This window comes from Lathyrus oleraceus, chromosome 6, assembly GCF_024323335.1.
Source record: "Lathyrus oleraceus cultivar Zhongwan6 chromosome 6, CAAS_Psat_ZW6_1.0, whole genome shotgun sequence".
Lineage (NCBI taxonomy): Eukaryota > Viridiplantae > Streptophyta > Magnoliopsida > Fabales > Fabaceae > Lathyrus > Lathyrus oleraceus.
In genome coordinates this window covers 27053686-27078014 of record NC_066584.1, presented here as the reverse complement: position 1 = coordinate 27078014, position 24329 = coordinate 27053686, and the positions used below count along the sequence as shown (strand labels likewise).

General features: G+C 33.3%; 2 protein-coding genes across 3 annotated transcripts; one reads left to right on the top strand and one right to left on the bottom strand.

Annotated features, from left to right (window-relative positions):
- The first annotated feature begins 14598 nt into the window (after positions 1–14598).
- On the top strand, positions 14599–17901 carry LOC127098048 (probable receptor-like protein kinase At1g80640). The gene is made up of 10 exons (XM_051036550.1): positions 14599–14940; positions 15100–15273; positions 15360–15610; positions 15689–15821; positions 15908–15971; positions 16124–16220; positions 16328–16430; positions 16916–17034; positions 17122–17211; positions 17292–17901. Exons 1-10 carry the CDS (start codon positions 14784–14786, stop codon positions 17445–17447), a joined length of 1344 nt encoding a protein of 447 aa, XP_050892507.1. The 5' UTR covers positions 14599–14783; the 3' UTR covers positions 17448–17901.
- A 282-nt stretch (positions 17902–18183) lies between these two features.
- LOC127098047 (aspartate aminotransferase P2, mitochondrial) lies at positions 18184–21496 on the bottom strand. Of its 2 annotated transcripts, none has more exons than XM_051036548.1 (11): positions 21253–21496; positions 21132–21173; positions 20694–20897; positions 20512–20550; positions 20334–20423; positions 20102–20210; positions 19902–20011; positions 19676–19819; positions 19314–19480; positions 18661–18925; positions 18184–18529 (listed from the first exon to the last, which is right to left on the bottom strand). In XM_051036548.1, exons 1-11 carry the CDS (start codon positions 21319–21321, stop codon positions 18398–18400), a joined length of 1371 nt encoding a protein of 456 aa, XP_050892505.1. In that variant the 5' UTR covers positions 21322–21496; the 3' UTR covers positions 18184–18397. The 2 variants fall into 2 exon arrangements, with proteins under 2 accessions (XP_050892505.1, XP_050892506.1); XM_051036549.1 differs by having other exon boundaries at positions 20694–20888.
- Positions 21497–24329: the final 2833 nt, after the last annotated feature.

Genomic DNA, 24329 nt, shown 5'->3' with positions numbered 1-24329 from the left:
CATTAAGATCAAATAATTGGGGTTACAACTTCATGATTGAGGTAGGAGTTGAGTTATGAAACAACCTCGTTCCTTCTCTTGGACTAGACAATTAACATTAACACATATTCTCATAATTGAATTTGAATTTAAAATCTCTTATTTATGCCATTTCACTCAAATGTTTTTGAGTATTACACCTTTAATTTTATTGTATTTGCAATCATTTTGTCATTGTATAGAACCTCTTTGTTATAATTTCTTTAAAATGAGTTTTATAGTGTGAGTATTGGATCGAACTCTAGTATGGTTGAAGGGTAACTTTTTGGTTCGATAATCCGACAAGATCATTAACATGTTGTCGAAGTCTGCTCACATACTGTAGTCAAAGTATGTTAGAATTGTTAACACGTCGAATTGAACATGTTTGTTATGTCCAATTGTTTAAGTTAGTTTGTTCTCTAAGTTAGTTTGTAAAATGAGCCTGTGTAAAAGCCCATTAGTTTAGTGTGTTAGTTTTCTTATAAATATCATACTAGTCTCTCATCATTGCATAACGTAAATCCTAATTAGGTTGAGAGATATTATTTATTATTTTGTAACACTTATAATCTTGTTTCAAAGAGAAAGTAAAGAATATCAGTTTATAACCAATTTGTTGTATTCTTCTTGCTTCCCTTTTTCTATCCTTGTGGATTTCTTGTCAATCAAGAAACCAATTATACATTGTTATTCTGTTATCATTTTCACAACAAATTGGTGCGGTGAGTGTGGAAAAGATGCATTCAATAAAGTATGAGATTGAAAAGTTCACCGGAGTGAACGATTTCAGTATGTGGCACTTGAAGATAAAAGCCCTACTGGTACAACAATGTTGCTTAGAAACGTTGAAGGAAGCCGAAGCCATGGACGTTGCGTTAACAAATAAAGAAAAAACGATTATGATAGAGAAAGCCCACAATACCATCTTATTGAGCCTTGGTGATGAGGTTCTTCGACATGTTTCGAAGGAGACGACGACGTCAGGGTTATTGGTGAAACTCGAAAGTTTGTACATGACCAAATCGTTGGTCAACCGCCTCTACCTGAAGCAAGCTCTGTATTCATTCAATATTAGTGAAGACAAAGTTCTGGATGAGCAGTTAGATATGTTCAACAAACTAATCTTGATCTTGAAAATAAGGATGTCAAGATCGAGGATGAAGATCAAGCACTATTGTTGTTGTGTGTTTTGCCCAGATCACATGTTCAGTTCAAAGAAACTCTCTGCTATGGAAGAGAGTCTCTGACCTTTGAAGAAGTTCAATCAACCTTGTGTTCTAAGGAGTTGAACGAACGAAAGGAGCACAAGCCACCTTCTACTGGTGAAGGCTTGTCGATTAAGGCGAAATTCACAAAGAGAGATGGCAAGTTGGACAAGAAGAAGGGTAAAAGTCAGCAAAAGTCTTATAGTGGTGATGCATTTGGTATTCGACGTTATCAATGTAAGAAGGAAGGTCATACAAGAAAAGTGTGACCTGGACGCCTGAAAGATCATGGAGGTAAGGATAATGGCAATACAACCATTGTTCAAGATGATTTCGACTCATCTGATGTTCTTGTGGTTTCAAGCGACGACTCAAGTAAAGAGTGGATTGTGGATTCAAGTTGCACGTGGCACATGACTCAAAATAAAGACTTGTTCAATGAGAGAAAAGTATTCTAAAAGTCATGAAGAGGTCGAAGAAAGTCTTAAGAGGCGTGAAGAAACAAGGCTTGTATACCATTGAAGCTGAAGTAGTCAGTGGTTCTGTAGATGTTGCATCCATAAAACCTTTGTCGAAGACATAAATTTGACACATAAGATTGAGCCATGTCAGTGAAAGGGGTCGAGTCGAATTGGGGAAATAAAATCTACTTGGTGGAGACAAAGCCGAAAAGCTGAAGTTTTGTGAATGTCGTGTACTTGGAAAATCTTGCAGAGTGAAGTTCAATAAAGGCAAACAAATAACACATGGATCCCTTGATTACATTCATGCTGATCTTTGGGTGCCTGCAAGATATCCATGACAATGAAGAGTATCTGATAAATAGACGTCCTTCGACTGCGTTAGATATGAAAACACCTGAAGAATTTTGGTCGGGACACCCACCAGATCTCGACAAACTTAGAGTATTTAGCTGCATAGCCTATGCTCACATTAGGAAAGATAAGGTCGAACCTAGAGCTCTGAGATGCATGTTCGTAGGATACCCTGAAAGAGTCAAAGCTTATAGGCTATGGTGCCTAAAGCCATGTCATACGAGCTGTATCACCAATCGAGATGTAGTTTTCAATGAAGCTGAGTTGGATTTCTAGAAAATTGACGATGTTAGTCGAACTGCACAAATATTTGAAGAAGAGCTGGAACATGGAGATATTCCTGTTAGGGAGCATGTCGATGCTGAATTGTGTATCCCATATCAAATCGAAGAAGAAGCACAAGATACTGAGGAAGTTGAGGAAACTGTCGATGACTACCTATTGGCAAGAGATAGGTCGAGAAGAGTCATCAAGCCACCTCAAAGACTTGGGTATGCATATCTCATAGCTTATGCTTTAATCTCTGTAAGTGAGGTTCTAGATGAATAACCTAGAGACTATAAGGAAGTTATGAGAAGTTGAAATAAGACTAAATGGATGATAAGATGAAGTCTCTTCATGATAACCACACTTGGGAACTGACCAAGAAACCTCCCGGAACCTAGTTAGTCAGTTGTAAGTGGATTTTCAAAGTTAAGGAAAGAATCAAATGAGTGACATCGAAGAGATACAAGGGAAGATTAGTCACAAGGGGTTTCACTTAGAAAGAAGGTGTTGACTTCAATGATGTGTTATCTTCTATTGTGAAACACATGTCCATTTGAATGTTACTTGCTATGTTGGCACAGTTCGACCTATAACTGGAACAAATGGATGTGAAGACTGCTTTCTTGTATGGAGATCTAAATGAAACAGTCTTGATGAGGCAACCTAAAAGGTATGCAGAAAAGGGAAAGGAAGATTATGTGGGTAAGTTGAATAGATCTTTGTATGGACTGAAACAATCTCCTCGATAGTGGAATATGAGATTTGAAAAGTTCATGGCATACATAGGTTCATTAGAAGTCAGTTTGACCACTGTGTTTAATTCAGATTTTGACTTGGAAACTCATTTGTTATTTTGTTACTTTATGTGGATGTTATTCTCATAGCAAGCAACAACGTCGAGGATGTAATGAAGGTGAAGGTTGAACTCAGTAAGGAGTTCGATATGAAGGGTCCGGGAGCTGCATCCAGGATTCTTGGGATTGACATTCGAAGAGACAGAAAGCAGTCGAAATTATGCTTATCTCAAGAGACATACCTCCGGAAAATTCTCGACAAATTTGGTATGTCAAATTCAAAGCCTGTTGTGACTCTGACAAACTCTCAATTCAAGATGAGTACAGATCAATGTTCCATTACTGAGGTCGAAAGTGCTTTTATGAATAGCATCCCACATGTTAACATAATAGGTTCTTTAATGTATGTTATGGTTTGTACTAGACCCGACATAACATCTGCAGTGAGTCTTGTAAGTAGGTACATGACGAATCCTGGAAAGGCTCACTGGCAAGCATTGAAGTGGATTCTAAGGTACATAAATGGGTCTCTGAACAGAGTCCTGATTTATGGTGGAGCATGTGATGAAAATAGTAAAGCAGAAATCGAAGGGTATGTCGACTCTGATTATGCATGTTGTATGGATTCTAGAAAATCTATTTCTAGATATGTGTTCACTATGTTTGGCACATCAATTAGTTGGAAATCAATACTTCAGAAGTTTGTTGCCTTATCAACCATTTAAGTGGAATATATCGCTCTCACTGAAGCTGTGAAAGAAGCATTCTGACTTGAAGGTTTTGCTAAGGAGTTGAAATTTCAAGGTCGAGTTATCACTGTTAAATGTGATAGTCAAACTGCTATACACCTGTCGAAGAATTCAACTTATCATGAGCAAATCAAGTACATCAATGTGAGACTGCATTTCATCAGAGGGGTAATCGAACGTGGAGAAGTCCAAGTGCTGAAGGTTTCGACAGATCATAATGATGCTGATATATTCACCAAGACATTACCAAGTTGCAAGTTTTTCCATTGTATGTAGTTGATAAAGTTGCATGAAGAAAGCTAGTTTGTTCCCTTGATGTTATAGAGTTTGTTCCAAGGTAGAGATTTGTGAGATATTGGATCAAACTTTAGTATGGTCGAATGATAGCTTCTTGGTTCGACAATCCGACAGGATCATTAACATGTTGTCGAAGTCTAATAACATGTTGTAGTCGAAGTATGTTACGATTGTTAGCGTGTCGAATTGGACATGTTTGTTATGCCCAATTCTTTAAGTTAACTTGTTCTCTAAGTTAGCTTGTGAAATGAGTTTGTTTGTAAAAGCCCATTAGTTTAATGTGTTAGTTTTCTTATGAATAGCATATTAGTCTCTCATCATTGCATAATACAAATCTTAATTAAGGTGAGAGATGTTAGTTGCTATTCTGTAACACTTGTAATCTTGTTTCAAAGAGAAAGTAAAAAATATCAGTTTATAACCAATTTATTGTGTTTTTCTTGCTTCCCTTTTTCCACCCTTGTGGATTTCTTGTCAATCAAGAAATTGACTGTACTTTGTTATTTCGGTATCGTTTTGACAACATATAATATTAGATGTTTTTGTTAAAAATATTTTAAAAATTAATTTAAAAATTCAAATAATTTCTTATTTAAATATATTCTCATAAAAAAATATTTTAAGTATTTTATTCTTTTTCTATGATTTTTTATACAAACTTTATAAATTTAAATCTTTTGAGTAACTTTTCACAAAAATATATTTTTGAAATACGTTTTTTTAAGCATAATGTAATTTTATTATTTTAAAATATTTAATAATAAATATTTAACTTACTAGATGTTAGAATTATTCTTTTAACTAAAAAAAATTTTAAAATAACTTATATTTTTTCTTGAAATTTTCATATATTTTTTTAAAATAAAAAAAAAATACAATTTTTGTTAAATAACTTATACTCTTAATTGAATGTATGTTGTTCATTACATAATTTATTTCTCTTAAATCCTATTAATTTTTTAAAATTTATCCTTTTTACATCATCCAGATAATACAATTTGGACGCACTCTAATCAATCAACACTACATTGTTTATTTATATTTGTGAAACTATGTGTTTGCATATTTAATCAAAAATTGCTCAAAACTCATGTTTATCTCTAATAATATCATGGTTTTGATGATGACAATTCTTGAAGATGTGACATGCTTTAAAGTGATTTTGATGACAACAACAAACAAGTGCTAGAGCTAGTTCCAATGGTCAAAGATGGACAATATAGTTATCAAACTATTCCTCTGAATAAAGCTTAAGATTTAGGGTTTGATGATCACTAGTGTTATTCTCTAATGATGACATCTAACTTGAAGACATCTCAAGCCTCATCTACAAGAACATTCAAGTGAAGTATCTATATGATTGATATATCCGACAAAGGGACAAAATGTGAAAACTCGCATGATCGTGTATGTATGAGCGATGAATGTTTTGTAAAAACACAAAGGCGTTTTGTTTGCAAATTAGTATGACTAAATTACACACTCACTAAAACTTTTGAAGTCTCTATTTGTAATATCACATATCCTCTTAAATGTTAATTTCTCATTAAGTTGAACAAATTGAGTAATTAGTGAGTTAAAAAAATTAATTCTTAATCAATTCTTTTAATCCTTACTAATTAGTAAGAGAGGGCAATTTGATAATTTTGATAAGTGACATTTTAGAGAATATGAGGATTTCGCCAGGGTAGAATGATAAAAGCACAATTAAGTCCACTAAAGAACAAAAACTCATTATACATATCATTCCACTTCTCATTTCTTCATTAATTCTTCATTTTGCTAGTAAGAGAGAACGTGAAAAAGCGCTTGGAGTAAGAAGTTGAAGAAAGAAGAAAAACAAGGCTTGAATCAAAAAAGAAGAAAGGGATTTCACTTCATCTCATCACTAATTCATCATCTCATCCCTTCTAAGAGGCGGATTCTTAGTAATCATAGATTTTGGGAAAATTTTACATGAAAATTGGGTTTAAGGTTTTGGTAAATTCTTACTTGTTTGTGAAATAAATGATTGAAACATGATTCTTGCTATGTCTTTGTTATGGTTACTAAATTACGAAGTTATATGGTGGTGATTCTTGTACGGTTGATGTGTTATTATTGTATTGATGTTATGTTCATGTTGTATGATCATATGATGAAACTATGTTGTTTTTGTTGTTTCTTGATGTTGTTGTATGTTGATTACATGAGTTGTGTTGTTATGCTTAGAGTTGAGAAAACCATTCAATCACTTTAGTATCATAACATTTAATCTTGTAAAGATCATGATTTTCCATTATGTGATCATTGTGTAATGTTATGATGTGAAACTTGATCACTATATTGATTTGGACTTGTGTCGTGTGAAATGGCTGGAAAAATTGGTTTAATTGCATATCCCAAAATGTGAAATCGCACTTTTGAAACCCTTTTCTGAGCTCTGCTATGGGTACTAATAACTATTACGGATACTCGTAGCAGATCTCTGACTTTTATATGGGGAGAGGGCTTTCCTTTGCTATGCGTCATAATAGCTATTACGGGTACCCCTACCAGACCTCTGACTCGCCCATCTTGTGTAGTTTTGACCATAACTTGAGTTTCGTAATTCGGAATGAGACACACTTGGATTCGTTTGAAAGTTATTTCAATGTTCTAACGTAAAGTGAAGTAAAATCATGCTTGTATGCCTTATTTATAGCAGTAAGCTTGAAATTTTATGAATCTTAGTTGTATGATAGATGGTGTGATAACATGTTTGAATGTTTTATTCATGATTAATGATGACTAAATTATCATGTGAATTCCTCATTGGATTACTTAGTGTAGAGTTCTGTAATAGTATTAGAGATGTTATATCATGCATATATGTTGAATCCTTATTAAACCCTAATTAATCAAATTTTATGGTAATGAATCAGTTTAAACCTAGGATCTTAGTTAGGTTAAGATTGTAAGTAAAGATGAACTTGGGTTATAATGTTTAATTTATATTGTGATGCGCGATTATAAAAGGTACATCAGTGTGTACCTGTAGTGGTAAATTCATGATCATCAAGCTATGGATAAGCTAGAGATCAAATAACAAGAGTCGCCACCGCGCTTTTATTGTTTCCAAGGGAAAAGAGAAAAAGTACGAACAAAACCCAAAAGTAAGAAGTTTTCAAATAAAAACTAATAAAATGTTAGAGATTACAGGTAAGGGGGTTGGTTACACAGAGGGAAGGTGTTAGCATCCAAAGTGTCCTAGGTACTCCTAGGGAGCCCTTTTTGTGTGCATATGTATTTGGTACAAAAATGATGTTTACAAACAAATAGAATGGGGGGATGAGAAAATAATTCATTAATTATATTTTTGTGTTTGGCAAGACCTTCGGTCTTGTGCCTACGTACCAACATAAAAATGAGGGATCAAAACCTCGTAGTTCGTGATACAAATTTCAAAATGGATGCATTGTTTTTAACAAAAATTAAGTTTGAAAGGCACAAAGGCCTAAGAATGATTTGAATGAGTTAGTTCTTTTTGGCTTTTAAAAGTTTAAGTCAAGTATAGTTAAGTTTATTTACAAATTTGATTTAAGAAAATAAGTTTGAAAATTCAATGGCATAAGGCCAAAGTTTCTATCTTTTGCAAAGTGGTCAAAGTTTAGAATAAAATAAGTTCAATCAAAGAAGATTTTGAAAAAGGAGGGAGAGATTTTGAAATTAAAGAAATGGGGAGAAGATGAAGAGACTAATCCTATGCACAAAATTAAAAGTTGAGAGTTGAAAAGATTTGACCAAATGGGTAGCAATCCAATAGATAAGAATGTCAATAGAAACCCGGAATTCCCTTGGACATTTAGAAACAAGCAACACAAAAATGCACAATTATATTATCTTGAAGAGCAAGGCATCAAATAAAGATAGTCACATTCAAGCTTTATCCATTTCATGATCTTTTTCAAACTTAGCCCATGTAGCAGATGAATTTCACAAGTCACAGGTTTAAAATGACAGCTACATAATGATCATGTTGCAGATGAACTCAGAGGGATCTTGAATGATGTATTAGATGAAGTTTAAATTGCAAGCACTTGGTTTCTCAATAAGTTGGCATTGGCCAAGTCCTTTAGCATAGGAATGTTACCTAAATTCTAAGTCCATTTGTCCAAGATCAAGCCAAGAGTCCACACAAAAGTTTTTTAGGGTTTTTGTTGTTATTATGTGCATTAATGGTCAAAGACCACACAAACAAGCAAAGTATACACAAACAAGATATATCACACAATATGGTCAAAGTGGACAAAGTGAAAATTGCATTAACATAAAGAATTAGAATGATATGAACAATGGCAAATGTATAAAAGCTAGAATTAAATGATATTAAAGTAAATGGCTCGAAATTAAAAGTTAGTTGTTAATAGGTTAGAAGTTAGTATTGTTTTGCTTTTGCTTTTCATTTTTAGACATTCTTTGGAAAACACTCAACCCACTTATCACAAGCATAGATCCTTGAGCCAAGACATCTTCCAAAGGAAGGAAAAAAAGCTAAGTTTCCACACAATACCATGAAAGAGGGGAGACTTACAATCTCACTAACTAGAATGCTATGCCTTTTATGTCACAAATTTAGCGCTATGTTAAGCAATCATAATTGGACTTATGTAGAAGTCATAACTATTTGAGGTCGGGCAATAGAATTTTGGTGTTAATGCATGTTAGAGACATAGTATTATGCACTATGCTCATGAAACATACCACACACAAAAAGAATATGCAAAAGGTATGGCCTAATCTCATCCATACTCATGTTAATTTTTCAATCAACTAGCTTTAGGACTTTGAGATATCATAGGCCAAATGAGATGAATGCATAAAGAAGGGGAATGATATGAAGAGTGAGGGGAATGAATCAAAACTTAAATTGATCGAAGGAGGACTTTTACCTAATTAATATCATCCCTTCATTTTGGGAGATGGAATGCACATTCCATCAATCCCCTAAATCCAATGATATTAACTTGACAAAGTCAAATCAACATTGACTAATGCCCAACAACAAGGGTCAAACACAAACAATTCATCACAATTGGTCAACAAAATTATTTGGCATTTATTCAAATTAAAAATACTAAAATAATACATTTAAATTAAATATGGTTTGTCAAATTCCTAAAACCTCATCAAAACACCAAATAAATGGTCATGAGATTTATCATAGGTCAAACAAGGTCAAAGGACATTGGAGAAAAAATTTCAGAATTTTTAAAGACTTAAAAGTATTTTTAAACAATTAAAAACAAATGCAAAATCAATTAAATCATGAAAAATATTAATAATGATTCAAAAAATAATTTTAACTCAGAATATGAAAGAGGAAATTTTTTGAAATTTTTTGGTGAAACTCTCATATTTTTTGGATCAATATTAAAATTAATATGAATTAATGAAAATAAAGTAATTAAAATGAAATTCAAATAATCAGAAAAAACGTGGACCACTTGATCTCCCTCATTAATTGAGGTGGCAGATCAAGTGGCCACCAACGCGCGTTCCATGGTGGACTTGAGTCAACGCGGCATAAACTTGATATTTAAAAGCAACGCACGAGATAAAAACAATTTGAAAAGGATCAATGGCTCTGAACCATGCCAACACATCACCGGCGTCCAAGGGTCGGTCATCTTCTCCGGTGACCCTGGCCAGACTAGTTCACTCATCACCATCAAAAAAATGAAAAAGGAGGACATGATCTGAAAGAAAAAAGGGATAGAGCACGAATCTGACCTCAATTTTAACTAACTCCACATATATAGAAAGATATGAGGAGTTGAATTTTGAGGTGTGTCAACTGAGTTGCTTCGATTTGACCTCTAAGCAACTCAATCTTCTTGCCTACATTGGTGGGACTTCAGACAACCAAAGATCTAAGAGAATTGAGTGGAATTAAGAGAGAATCGAAGAGATGAAATTTTCTGGAAAATACCTTCAATGTAGGTCTGGATTCAACTGTTCTTGCTTTGGCTTGTGCTTAACCTTGCTCAGTATGCTTGCAGAAGTGGATTAGAATGCACAAAAGGTCTTGGATCCCTGGAGTTTTGAATCTCAAAACAGTGAGAATTCAACTCAATTTCCAATGGAAATTCTCAGGATTATCCTCTCAAATGGAAGGGTTAGGGGTTTAGGATCAAAGCTGGTGCAAATGTCTGTTGAATTCTGAGCATATGGAGCTCTATTTATAGTTGGATCATGTGATATTTGCACCTTCCAAATGACTTTCCAAAATTGGCAATGAGTGATGCATGGGTGCATGGGCGTGTACAGGCCCATGAAATCATTCCATTTGATCCACAATTGAGTGTGAGCAAGTCTGAAACCAACTTGGAATGCAAGGCAAATGTATATGGAAGTTTGAAGTTTGATCTTTGCCAAATGACGATATCATGTTCAAGCCATGCCCAGCCCTAGCAAATCTTGTCCAAAATGGATGAAATTGGACTTTTTGGAAAGGTTATATCAAGAAGAAGAACTTTCATGTTTAACACTTTTCCATTTGAAGCTTGTATAATGATGAATTTTGAGGTGGAAGTTTTGAAATTTCAACATATTGAAATTTTTTCTAAGTGTCAAGCCATATATCTCAATATTCCACCTTGCTTACCTTTTTATGTGAGCTTCAAATGAGAAAAATGTATTCACTAATGTTGTATATCTTTCAAAGACCTTCAAAATGGTCACCAATTTCATGTCATTTGGATTTGAAATGATAGAGTTATGCATTTTTGAAGTTTGGAAAAATCACTTGTTCAATGGTATAGGTCAAAAGTGACCTATAATGTAACCTCATATCACATGCTCATAAAAGTTGAATTATCTCTCACTCCAAACATAAAAGTTGAAGTAGACATCTTGAATTTTAGTGTGAAACTTGGAAATTTTTCATCTCATAAAAATTGAGCAGGTTATGGCCTTGGGAAGTTGACTTTCAAATTAGGGTTTATATAAAATGACCTATAATGTTTCAACATAGAAAATGATTTTCCAAGAAAAACTAGCTCTATGTCTCAACATAAAAGTTGTTTGGAATGTCATTTAGAGTAACTTTTCTCTTGGAATAATTTTTATATGGTGAAAATTGTAGGAGATAGCGTCTAGGGAGACCCAGTTTTGATTAGATGAATTCATCTGGCCAACCACCATCAACCAACTTGCTAACCTTCAATTCCTTTGACTTTCGTGGCTTATTGTAGATCATATATGCATAAGATGATTAAATTTGAAGTGTCCCTTGAGAAATTTGATCAATTGGTGAAATAGTTTATTGGAGAAGTTACTCAAGATACCCAGTCAAACTAGGGTTTCCAAGGCAAATCACCCTCAAACTCTTGAAGAAATTTTGATCAATATAACATGTGGAATCAATGGAACTCATATATGATGCTCATAACCATTCTTGGATCAATTCATGGTTGTGCTCTTTGTCATGAGGGTCTCAAACCCTAGATATGATCTTGATAGATCAATGGAGATCATGCCCTACCTACAAAAGAGTTAGGCAAATGCAAAGACATATTTTTGGTATTTTGGTTAGTAAAAATGATAAAATATAAGTATGATACAATCACATGGTGCTTGGTGATCTCTCCCAAAACAAACCCAATGAAATAGGGGTAAGGAGGATGCCAAGGTATGACCCCAATGCTAATGCTTATGATGAAATTGCACGAGGGATCTTAGGGTCAAAATTGGGGTCTTACAGTACCCATGAACGAGTAGTCACTTGAGATGAATTGTTCCATCTACGAGAGTGACCGAATGGCATGATTGAGGAACGATAGTCTAGTTGCGCGTTAATGGGCTTTGTATGGAAAGATATTATGATATCGTGATTGATGAGGAAAATCATATATTGGGAATAACCCTTACTGGTGCTTATCCTGAGTTTGATTCTTATGTAAAGTAGTGATCGGGATAGACGAATAATTGAGATGGATATTGTGACCCGTGTCTTGACCCATGTAAGAGGTGCTTGTCGGAGAAAGTACTCTGATTATTGTGGGAAGTTTGTGACCCGTGTCTTGACCTATGTGATAGGCGCTTGTCGGGGAAAGACATTCCTCACAGAGCGGACATCCATGATCCATGTCCCATTTCTTAGACGTAGGATGTGACAGGGAAAGTTGTTCGATATGATAGAGATTTGTGACCCGTGTCCATAGTCTTAGACATGGGATCGGTCAGGAAAAAATACTATATATTTTCATTCTCGAGTATTGATGTATTGAGCTATTTGGACTCAAGTTTATATGTTTCCATATGAAGCAGAAATCCCATAGATACTTAAGTTGTCGTTCTATTGTGCGGATGACTTGAGTTAGAGTATCATATAATGATTCTTTAGAGCCGAGTGAACTCATAAGATAGAAGAACCCACTGAGATTATTATTCCACCAAATTATATTGTTGAATTTCAGGTAATTCAAAACAAGACAAAGGAAAAAGCAAGATTGTTTGAAGAAGTTCAAATATTTTTTGATGTTTCATAGTTGTTTCCATTGATTATATGTATATATTTTAGCATTTTGATTAGAACTCTTGTATATCATGTGTCATATGATGTATATTATATTTTGGACATGTATATATAAATGATGTCATTAGACACTTATGTTGTGTCAATACCAATTAACATCGTGTGTAATATTATTCTAGATGTATATTATATATGTGGGTGTTACAATTGGTAACAGAGCAGGTCGGTTCTCGACCCAACCTTGAAACATCATAAGTAAATCAAATTCTTCCTCATATGTGTATATTTCCAACATGATTTTTAATGTCTTTGAAGGTTCGAGAGGCATTGAGATTCATCGACTTCGTCAAGCGTCTATGGAAGTGGCGGAATATGCAAAAAGGTTTGAGGGTATGACTGCTTACTCCAAAAGAGTCGTTTATGAACCATACAAGGATAGAAGATAAACTAATTTGTTCCAGTCTTAGAAGGGAGATCATATGTAGGATAGTTCAACAGAAATTCAGTGTTAATCTGGGACCGTTATGGTAATGTTGAGTTGCCCAAGGAACAGTTGAAAAAGGTTCAGAGAGAGAGAGAGAGAGAGAGAGAGAGAGAGAGAGAGAGAGAGAGAGAGAGAGAGAGAGAGAGAGAGAGAGAGAGAGAGAGAGAGAGAGAGAGAGAGAATTCTGATAGAATTGTTTAATATTTGAAGCTAAGAGGATTGACATTCAAAGGGGCGTGTAACAAATGATTGTTCAAATCTGAAGATTCCTCTAGCACCAAATGAAGTAGAGAAAGTTATACCTTGAGTGTTAGGAAGACATGCATTAGTAATATCTTGGTCAACATGTATGTATGCTTGATTAACTTGTGTTGTTATAGCTGTAGAATATCACACTTCTTTGTTTTAGCAGACACATTTGGTGTCTTGGAATTTCGAGTATGCGATGAGTAGAGAGCTAGCCAAACTTGGATACGGAACTAAGTCACATGGACTCATAAATAGGTGGCAATTGTTGTCAGTTGTGAGTCTTCCAAATGTGTAACCTTTATGCGATGAAATGTATTGTGGATGTTAAGTTCTGAAAGGGAATCTAAGTCGGTAAGTATATGAGCATGTTAAGACTCATCGTGAGTGCGTATTATTTGATTGTCAGGAATAAGAGAGAATTATGTAGAAATCCTTTTGTTGATTATCTTTCGAAATAGTATTTGGGTTGTATGAACCGGAGCACGACATTCACACATTTTTGTTGAGAAAAACATGTTTCATAGTGCGACTCCACAAATCATAATTGTTGTCGTTCAAAGAAGGGATTAGAAGAGTCGCGCCTCATTTTTTAAAGGATGTGTGTAATATAAAGCGGTTTGATCAAGAGTCCGATTCATTAAAAAACTATTGATTGTTGAAGAAACATCTTGATTAAGAGAATTTTCCATCATTGAAGAATGATTTAAAAAGAAACTTTAATTTCGAAGAATTGAATCTTTCATATAAAAAATATATTCTACTACTAATACCATAATATAATTGTAGAAAGATAAGCAAATAACCATTGAACTTAGCTCATTTTGGGTTGATTGAAAAAAATGCACAAGTGAACATCATTTTGTTGCCGTTGCCATGATCCTAATATTAAATTTCAGCTGTCAATTGTTGTCACTGTCCCATTTTAGCTATAGCTGAGAAAACGATAGAAAAAAAATACACTTTTTAATTCACAACAAATACTGAAAAATGATAAGACAATAAGACACAGTGCACAAAAGTAGCTCAAAAGGAATTTTAATTACTCTTCCTTTTTTACATTCTTTTCAATCACTTCAATTCAAAACAATAAAACAATGCCACAAAAAGTTCAAATTAGGTGAATAACTATAATAAATTAATAATAATGATAAAATACTTATTATATTATTATTATTATTATTATTAGTCAAAAATATTTTAGTCAAAAATCCTTTTCCAACAAATGTGAAAAAGTTACACACAAAAAACACATTCACTTTCAGTGACTCACAAACTCTAAGCTAGCTAGAGCTCTCTCTCTCTCTCTCTGCGTGTGTGTTCCTTTTCATGCTTCACCTATACATTTGTTTATGTCTTTGATTGAATCTTTATCTTCATGTTTGAATAAAAACATAGAAACAAAACAATGACGATGAAGCTTCTTCTCATGTTTATCATGTTTCATATGTTCATCCTTATTCTCCACAAACCCATTTTGATTCTTGCTTCAGTTGTTCCCTCACCTCAAGTTTCACCCTTTCCTCCAATTCTCCCTTCAATGACAATGATTGCTTCCTCTCCAGGTCTTGAAAAATCATTTCTTGAACTTAATGCAAATAATGTACCATGGTGTTTTTTCTTAGCTTCTTCTCATTATTTGGATAATTGGATCCTACCCTTTTTCTTAAACTCTCTTATCTTGCTAATAATAGTTAGAAAATTGATAAAGTTTTGATTTTTAGGTATTCATGTGGGAGTTGAAGATGAAAAAATGGATTCACACAACAAAAAGGTAAAAGCTTTTGTGGTAGCTAGCACTGCACTTAGTGCTATCATTTTGTGTCTGTTAAGCTTCTGGATTTACTACATCATAAATGCTTCAAAACCCAACAGGAAGAAAAACCTTCAAAACTCAGGTATTTTTACTTCAAGAAACTTCTAAAAAACATTACTTTTTTGCTTGGGATTATTGTTTGAGAATTGTTTTTTTTTTAATGGCTAGATTCTGAGAAAGGACTTGGTTTTGCACCAATTTTGAGTAAATTCAATTCTGTGAAGAAGGTTGGTAAGAAAGGGTGTGTTCCAATCATTGACTATGAGCAAATAGAAAAAGGCACTGAAAATTTCAAGGAAAGTAACATCTTAGGTGAAGGTGGTTTTGGATGTGTTTACAAGGCTAGTTTGGATGATAATTTGGTGGTTGCAATCAAGAGGTTGAACTGTGAATGTCAATACGCAGAAAGAGAGTATGAGGTAATTTAGTTTCTGTTAATAATTTGTTCATTTTTGTTATAAAAAGTTGTTTTGATGAATAGTTGGATGAATTTGCAGAATGAGGTGGAATTGTTAAGTGAAATTCAACATCCAAATGTAATTTCTCTACTTGGTTGTGGAACTCATGAGGATTCAAGGTTTATTATCTATGAGTTGATGCAAAATGGATCATTGGAAACTCAATTACATGGTAAAAAAATAGTTTATAGTAATGCTTTTGTTTTATTAAAATGAGTAACACTAATCACTTATTTTCCAAATTTTGATTATGTGAAGGACCTTCTCATGGCTCTGCATTGACATGGCACATGAGAATGAAGATTGCTCTTGACACAGCAAGGTGATTGACCTCTCTGTAGCACCGACACCTCTAAAAAAAGATGTGTCCGTGTGCCTGTGTCCGTGTCATTGTCAGACACTGACACGACATTGCTTTCTATTGTATTTTTCTTAACATATGCTAGTATTGATGAATGTTAAATTGTTAATCAGAGGCTTAAAGTATCTGCATGAGCACTGTTACCCTGCAGTGATCCATAGAGATCTGAAGTCTTCTAATATTCTCTTAGATGCAAACTTCAGTGCCAAGGTAAAGGAAAAAAAATACCATGTTGAAGTTGATGTATAAATCATTTTCCTTATATTGCTATACATTTATGATATTCACTGTGTGACTGTATGAGTTGATGAATTCAGCTTTCTGATTTTGGTCTCGCAATAATTGATGGGTCCCAAAACAAGAATAACATCAAGCTTTCAGGGACATTGGGGTATGTAGCACCAGAGTATCTTTTAGATGGTATGCCAACTCAACTTAGTACAATTTCAATGCTCCATATGCATTTGTCACACAACTTGATCTATGAATATATATAGTTAAATAAATTTCAACTGACCAGATCCAAGATGTTGCTTGTTGTCACTTATAACAAGATATTAATATTAATAGTCACAATAATAATAATAATAATGAATAAAAATAAACAATATCTTGAGAGTAAGGACTATAATTTGTTCATGACACTACTGTGACAGCAAGCAACAGTGAGGTGGAATTGATTCTTGTCTGAAAGATAGGAAACATTGAAGGGTTTTTCCTAGATCAATTATTCAGTTGAAACTTAATTTTAATTATTAAGACATTTTTATGAATTATATAGTACATATTTTAATATGGGATTAATATAAATGAAATGAATCGCATCTGCAATGATTTTTGGAGAGCATGGAGAAGAAAAACTTGAATTATTTACTGAGGAAATTGTATTCAAATTATATTTACAGGTAAATTGACTGATAAAAGTGATGTCTATGCTTTTGGAGTTGTGCTTCTTGAGCTTCTATTAGGAAGGAAGCCTGTGGAAAAACTGAGTTCATCTCAATGCCAATCTATTGTCACATGGGTATGGATTGTTTGATCAAATTAGATCATAGGGTTGATATGAGAAATGAATGAAAATAAGCTATAAGCTATTTTCTGATGTTTGCAGGCAATGCCACAGCTCACAGACAGATCTAAACTTCCAAACATTGTGGATAATGTGATTAAGAATACAATGGATCCTAAACACTTATTCCAGGTTTGAGAATATTCAATGTTTTTGTAGCATGTTATTCTGCTTAACTGCTACCTGCTACCTGAACTTTATGTACTTTATAGGTTGCTGCAGTGGCTGTGTTATGCGTGCAACCAGAGCCATGTTACCGCCCGCTGATTGCAGATGTTCTACACTCCCTTATCCCTCTTGTACCTGTTGAGCTTGGAGGAACTCTCCGAGTTTCACACATGACTCAGCAACCTCCAAATTCTAGTTAATATAGTAACCATCGATTTCAGACAACATTCTTGCATTGAGAATCCAGGCCATGTTTTCATGATGCTGCCGAACCAGTGAAGCTTTCTCAAAGGTCGGATTTGCAGACAGATTCATAACCACGTTGTTCATGTAATAATACATGTGGTTTAGGAGTTTGGCAATGAAGCATAGACACATTCATATGGAAAAAGGGTTAGGCCTAAATGATTGAAGACCTTGGGATTGTTAATGATAAATGCGAAGAATTTAATTTCGATTTCATGAAAATAGTTCTGTATAGTGCAGTGATTTTATGGAACAATGTATTGGTCAAAAGGGATCTGATGTCATCTTTCACTACCTCTTTTGACGGTATGTATTCAATAAACCGGGTTACAAATAATTCATAGAGAAACTGTTATTCTGCTAAGATCACATGTTTTGTGTGATCTAATACTATCATTAAACCGGTCATCAATTCTGTTAAGAAACTCATGCATGATCCACGTGATGTGATTTTAATTGGATTTGACAAATTATGTGAACAGCTGTTCAGTACCCCTGATATGGGTCAACAAAAATCCGGCTCATACGTGAATGCATGTTTCCCTTGACGGCAGGCATATAAATCCCTTTCAATGCGAGTGAATAATTTATGTTTATACAAAGCCTCAAGTGCTTCGACCCATGTCATCTATTGGTGTTGGTGTCGGCAATTTAGAAGAACCAAACGTTAAATGATGGACTGCAGTAGAGTTACAACAATAAGAAACATACTATAAATGTATACATCAACACTTTGATTCAACTTATTCAAGGTTACAACAGAATTCCCAAAGGGACTATCAGGTACATATGTATGACAATCAATGCATACATAACAGAATTATTGTCATGTGCCGATAATAATGATTTGGTATAATACTCACCAAAAATATATGCTTGCTTCAAAAGCACGTCTCACTGAGTTTCAGCTGACATTATGATAAGAATCGATAATAGCATCTGCAAGGTATTCACTTTTGGCCAGCGATAATCCTGCGAGGGAAATCCTTCCATCCTTTGTCATGTATATATGCCACTTATTTGTCATATTGTCACTCTGATAAGATGAAAGATACAACAAAGTCAACAGCGCAATACATTAAATACATAGATAGAGTTCATGACATAGGACTAAAGATAATGAATGTGTAAAAGCCATAAGTTGATCAAACGAAAGAAGTCAATAACCTGATTCTTGTTCAAGCCTGTGAATGAGAACATGCCGATTTGCTTAAGTATGAACGACCAATCCTTTCCACTTTTGTCTTTTGAAGAAATACTATCATATAGCGCCTGTCTAACAGTTTTTATCCTTCCAGCCATCATTTCCATTTCTGCCTTCCATTCACCGAAGAGGGTTGGATCCCCAACAATATTAGCAACAATTCTAGCCCCGTGAACAGGTGGATTAGAGTACATTGGTCGAGCAAGCCTTTTCAATTGGCTCTTCACCCTGAAATAAGTAGTTATCAAAAGTTGACCAAGACAGAATGTTTACATTGGCATATGTCGCGTTGGTCAAGTTGAATATAGATCATAGGTGCTCGTGTATTAGATGAGAGAGCTTTCAAAAAAGTCAATTTGTGAAAGTTCATTTCAATTTTTTCAGGAAGTGATTATCAAAGAGACTTTTGGCAATTACAAGATTATTTCAACTGTTCTGTACCTAAAAATGCTTATTGTGAAGATTATTTGGAATGAGTCTTGATAAAATGAACTATTAACTTTTCTAGAAAAAGGAATCAAAATGCATGAAAAGAGAAGAGTAGACAAATTCAATCTTTTCTTAGAATTGTGCATTCAATTTCAAATATGAGAGAGCACCGCGCAATTTACAGTACCTTACTGCAGATTCTGGTGATGAGGAAATGACGTTGATAGCCCCAACCCTTTCAGCATAAAGACCGAGATTTTTACTGTATGACTGAGCTACAAAAACCTCCATGCCACGTGACACAAACAATCTCACAGATGCTGCATCTTCATCAAGGCTTCCACTAGCAAACCCCTGAAATTTTCGACGCAGCTTAGTATATCGTAAAATATATTCAGGGTTACTGCTCGATATCTACCAGTTCAAGTTGTATCCATATCATTCGTTGTACAGTTTATTTATCATAGTTTCAATTATGTTAATGGTGTTCTAACACGCTGTCCAGAAATTTACCAAAACGATAGCTCATTTACCCAAAAGATTGTGTACCTGGTAAGCAACATCGAAAAATGGAAAGTGGTTCTTTTGTTGAATCACATCAGCTATTTTTTCCCACTGTTCTGGTGTTGGATCAATACCAGTAGGGTTATGAGCGCATCCATGAAGTAACACAAAAGTTCCTTCGGGAGCTGACTATAAAAACGGCAAACAGGTAAAATTAGATAGAATTCGATATTATTTAGAATTGAATGAATATCTTCTTCAGGATGTTGACCTTGATATCTTCTAGCATGCCCTCAAAATCCAATCCAACTGTCTTGGGATCATAGTATCGGTACTCAGACCATGGTACTCTGGCGTCATTGAAAATATTCTTGTGATTACCTGCAAAACAATGTTTCCTCTTGTGATATATGAACTCCCTCGAAACAACTATCATGACCAAATTAAACAGAGAAAGGAAAAAATGCACACCCCACGTAGGATTTGATATCAAAACTTTTGCCTCGGGGAAATATCGTTCGATGAAAGCTGCACCAAGTCGCAGAGAACCAGTTCCGGAAAGACCTTGGACAGTAGCAACCTGGGTGCCAATCGAATAATGCAAACAAAAAATTACGAATAAAAAAATGATTTCGTTCTATGCTCACAGCCAATAAATGTTACATCCTTCAAAACAATTATATTTTGTAAATCAAGTGCATACTCTTTGTTGTTTGATTGCTGGATTGTCTGCTCCAAGTAACAATTCTGCAGTTGCCTTGTTAAATGCAGCCAAACCTTCAATAGGGAGATACTGCATTTCCAAGATAAATCACCTTCAACAATCGAAAAGCCAACAGTTTTAAGCCACAAATAATCGCATACAACCTAAAGAAAATTACCTCCTTGTTCTCCCCTCTCTCCAGCATAAGATTCTCTGCCTAAAAAACAAGAATTTCATCAAAATCAATATCGACTCGATTGAAAAAATAGTCCTCAGGTTTGTGAACGAAAAGTTAAACTAGAAATCGATGCATGACATGGGTAATGCGCAGACTATAAAAAAAACCATAGCATCAAATACCTTTTTTACAACATTAAGCACATATGGCTGTAGTTCTTCAGTTCTATACGCGCCAACTCCAAGATTGAGCTTAGCATCACTTGTATCCGCTCTAAATGCTTCAGAAACTCCAAGAATCGGATCAGCAGGAGCCATCGGAATACCCTCAAACCGAGAAACATTAACCGTAGCAACCATAGAGATCCGACCAGAAGACTGAATTAACTAAAATCAACATGCATGAGATAAGAACACACACCCAATCACAGAATGAAAATGTTCATGGTACTAGATCCTATCCACCTCCTAATTAACCACTTTCAAATGCAATTTTGAAACTTTTCTTCAATCAATCAAAACCCAATAACAATCCTACTCAATTGATCCTAAAGCAATTAACATCTTTAAAAAAAATTGAAACTTGAAATGATAACAAGCTTAGTTACTGATGAACACTACCTTGCTAAATCTCAGACCGTTGATTCCAAACTTGCTCTTTCCCTGTTGAAAAACAAAACTTTTGATTAAATCATAAAAAGGGTAACGATTGAATGAGGTGTGAAGTGGGAGAAAGAATTACCTTGATGGTGGTTTCAAGCAATGGAAGTGAAGCAGAGTGTGAAGCTACAGAGAGTACGGAAGAAACCATTTTTTCTGCAGAGGAGAAAACGACACGAACCAACAGAGAAATGAAGAAATTGTTGATTGGTTTTTGTAGTAACGATTTGGGATGAGACGAAAGGAGTGATAGTGAAACCGCGGATCCTATGGGCTACGACAACTACGAAGTGGTTTTAAACACGACAGAGTTTTAAGATCACTTTTTAATAAAGATAATAAAATAACGATTCTTGTATAAAGTCATTTATTTCATTAACACCAATTTTTAAATTCAACGAATAATCAATTTATAAAAGAAAATTGATAAATAGATTGATCATTCGATTCAATGAATTTAAAATGAAATTTTTTTTTAGGGGATGTTTGTTTAGTGTATACAAATATTATTGTTTAGAAGATTTTTTTTTAAGGAATGTTGGTTTCAAGGATATAAATATTGTTTTTGAAAAAGATAATGTTAATTTATGTCTCAAAAGAGATAAGTGAAGAGATAAATATAAAAAAAATAATAAAAATTATGTATTGAATTTATTAAAATTTACTATTCATAATTTTATTGATTTTTAAATACAAAATTTTTCATTTGTGAGTCTTAACATATATTTTGAGCACAAATTAACATTATCCTTTCGAGAATGTGGTATTGAAATTTATATATTTTTTTGTTTGTTTTAAATTTTGATAATTTATGTTCAAATATTTTTTATTCTTAAAAATATATTTTATTCATGAATTTTTTATTTTTTATTTTCATGTCATTCTTGTGAGAATATAAAATAGAGATTAATCAATATACACTGTCAATGTAAAAAGTTTTACATTATCGATTCATCATCATCATCTGTTTGCATTACTTTATAGATTTTAAAAATAAAAGTCAAACTTGTTCCAATATCCAACGATTATAATTTACTGCATGTGTAAAATTCTTTTGTTATTTTAACATATTTAATTTTTTTATTTTTAAAATTCAGTGTATATCAATTAAATTCTATAAAATAACCAACCATAATTTCTAACTCTTTTGTTATTTTAACATTTTTAATTTTTTTTAATTTTTAAAATTTAATTAAAATAAAGTTTAAAAATATTCCTTGAAACTTTATTCATTTGTCAAACACATTTATGAGAATAAAGTTTTCGACAATAATACATCTAAGAATGATATTTCTGAGATTATAACTTTAACCCACCAAACAAGCACACTCTTACAATTAAAAATTGAGTTTTCTCCGTACTCGCACATGGCCCGACTAAATCAGTTTTTCCCATAGGGTGGGGGCATATTTTTTTTCCATGCTTAAGTGTGAGTTCATTCATTATGTTTCCTTCAAACAAATATTATTTCATCCACATATATTTATATCGTCGTTGACACTTTTACTACATCACAAAAGTTTCAACAAGACATGCCGTCTAACCACCACCTCTTTAGAAAGACCTTCGATGTAAGGAGTTGGTCCCTTACTCGAATCATCAGCTCGGATACCACCTATGAATGACCATGAGAGAAAACATCAACATTGAGTCAAAGACTCATCCAAACAAATTAGAAAAATATCATATATTCACTAAAAACTCTAAGATATATATAAATCATCTCATTTATAAAATATTTAACTTTTATTTTTTTAAACAATCTAATAATTTAAATTCACACTATTAACACTATGTAAGTTGTAGGTCAATATAGCGCAGCAATAAGTAAATCCTGATAGTTAAGAAAAACAAGGAAAAAACAATTACCACTACCTAGAAGGGGAATGCATTCCTTATAATAATAACATGACCGATTCAAATCAATAGTTGAAATTGGTTAAAATGATTTCCTCCAATTTGTAATATCGTATGAGCAAGATTGATGGAAACATGTAACAAAAAAGTAATACTATTCTACCATAGAAACAAGAAATAGCTATTTTTTCACATAAACAAAACCACTTTATTTTCCTTACGTCACATTTTCTTGTTTTTATATATATTAACCTATAAAATAAAAAGTCGTGTATTTTATTCAAAGACTTTTTAACATGAACATATATTTTAAAATATGCAATAAAGTTGTTAGCATCTTTTCACTTCTTAATATATTTTGTAACCCGGCTCTTCAATACATTTCATAGTTTTATATAAAATAAAGAGATTAATTATTATATATTATCGGTATAAAAAATTTTATACTATCGATTCATCATTACCACCCGTTTGCATTATTTTATAGATTTTTAAAATAAAATTCAAACTTATTACAAGATCTGGTTATAATTAATTGACGGTGTAAAATTATTTTACACTGTCAGTATATTTCAATTAAATTCTAAAATAAAATAATAAAAAATTATTATTCTCACATGTGATTTTTATTAGTTAATAATAGAATCAGCATCAAGTATACGCGGCAAGAAGACGTCGTAGTCTATTTAGATCATGTGGTGCGTGGAGTTGCTTCTCTTGTTTATCCATACATTACCAAATTATGACACTATAACTATACAAGATCAAACCAATGATCTATTGAATTTTAAAATCAAATTCATTGAGTTGAATTGATTATTTTTTTTATGTTAAGGTCCAAACTTATCAAACACAAGTTTTGGATATATTTAGATTGACTTATTTCAGTTTATTTATTGACATAATATAGAACGGTTTAAAAAATGTTATCGAAATTCAAAACAACTCGTGACATTTTTCATACAGATTTTTTAGTTTAATTTTATAAGTTTTTCAAGAGTTTATAAACAGAACTTATAGCATATAAAAAACAGCTTAAATTTATTTGTTTCTTTTGTTATAAAAATAGTTTATACAAATAATCTAACCAGTTATCACTGAAGTTGCAATAGATTATTAGAAATGGTGTGATTGATTATCACTGAAACTGAATTAATTTGTTTTAATTTCAATGTCAGGTGTAATCGGTTACCTGTTTTGACGTAACTGGTTATATACCCGAGTTTTTGTTTTTTCTACTATTGTAGTTGGTCAAATCACATTTCAATCATTGTGTAACTTGTATATAGTTAATAATGGTAT

Coding starts and splice junctions, on each gene's coding strand:
- LOC127098048 (XM_051036550.1), top strand. CDS start 14,784: ATGACGATGAAGCTTCTTCTCATGTTTATCATGTTTCATATGTTCATC. Junction 15,972..16,123: donor ATTGCTCTTGACACAGCAAG/GTGATTGACCTC, acceptor ATTGTTAATCAG/AGGCTTAAAGTATCTGCATG. Junction 17,212..17,291: donor ATCCTAAACACTTATTCCAG/GTTTGAGAATAT, acceptor TGTACTTTATAG/GTTGCTGCAGTGGCTGTGTT.
- LOC127098047 (XM_051036548.1), bottom strand. CDS start 21,321: ATGGTTTCTTCCGTACTCTCTGTAGCTTCACACTCTGCTTCACTTCCA. Junction 20,551..20,693: donor TGCTTAATGTTGTAAAAAAG/GTATTTGATGCT, acceptor CTTGTTTTTTAG/GCAGAGAATCTTATGCTGGA. Junction 19,481..19,675: donor TTTTCGATGTTGCTTACCAG/GTACACAATCTT, acceptor CGAAAATTTCAG/GGGTTTGCTAGTGGAAGCCT.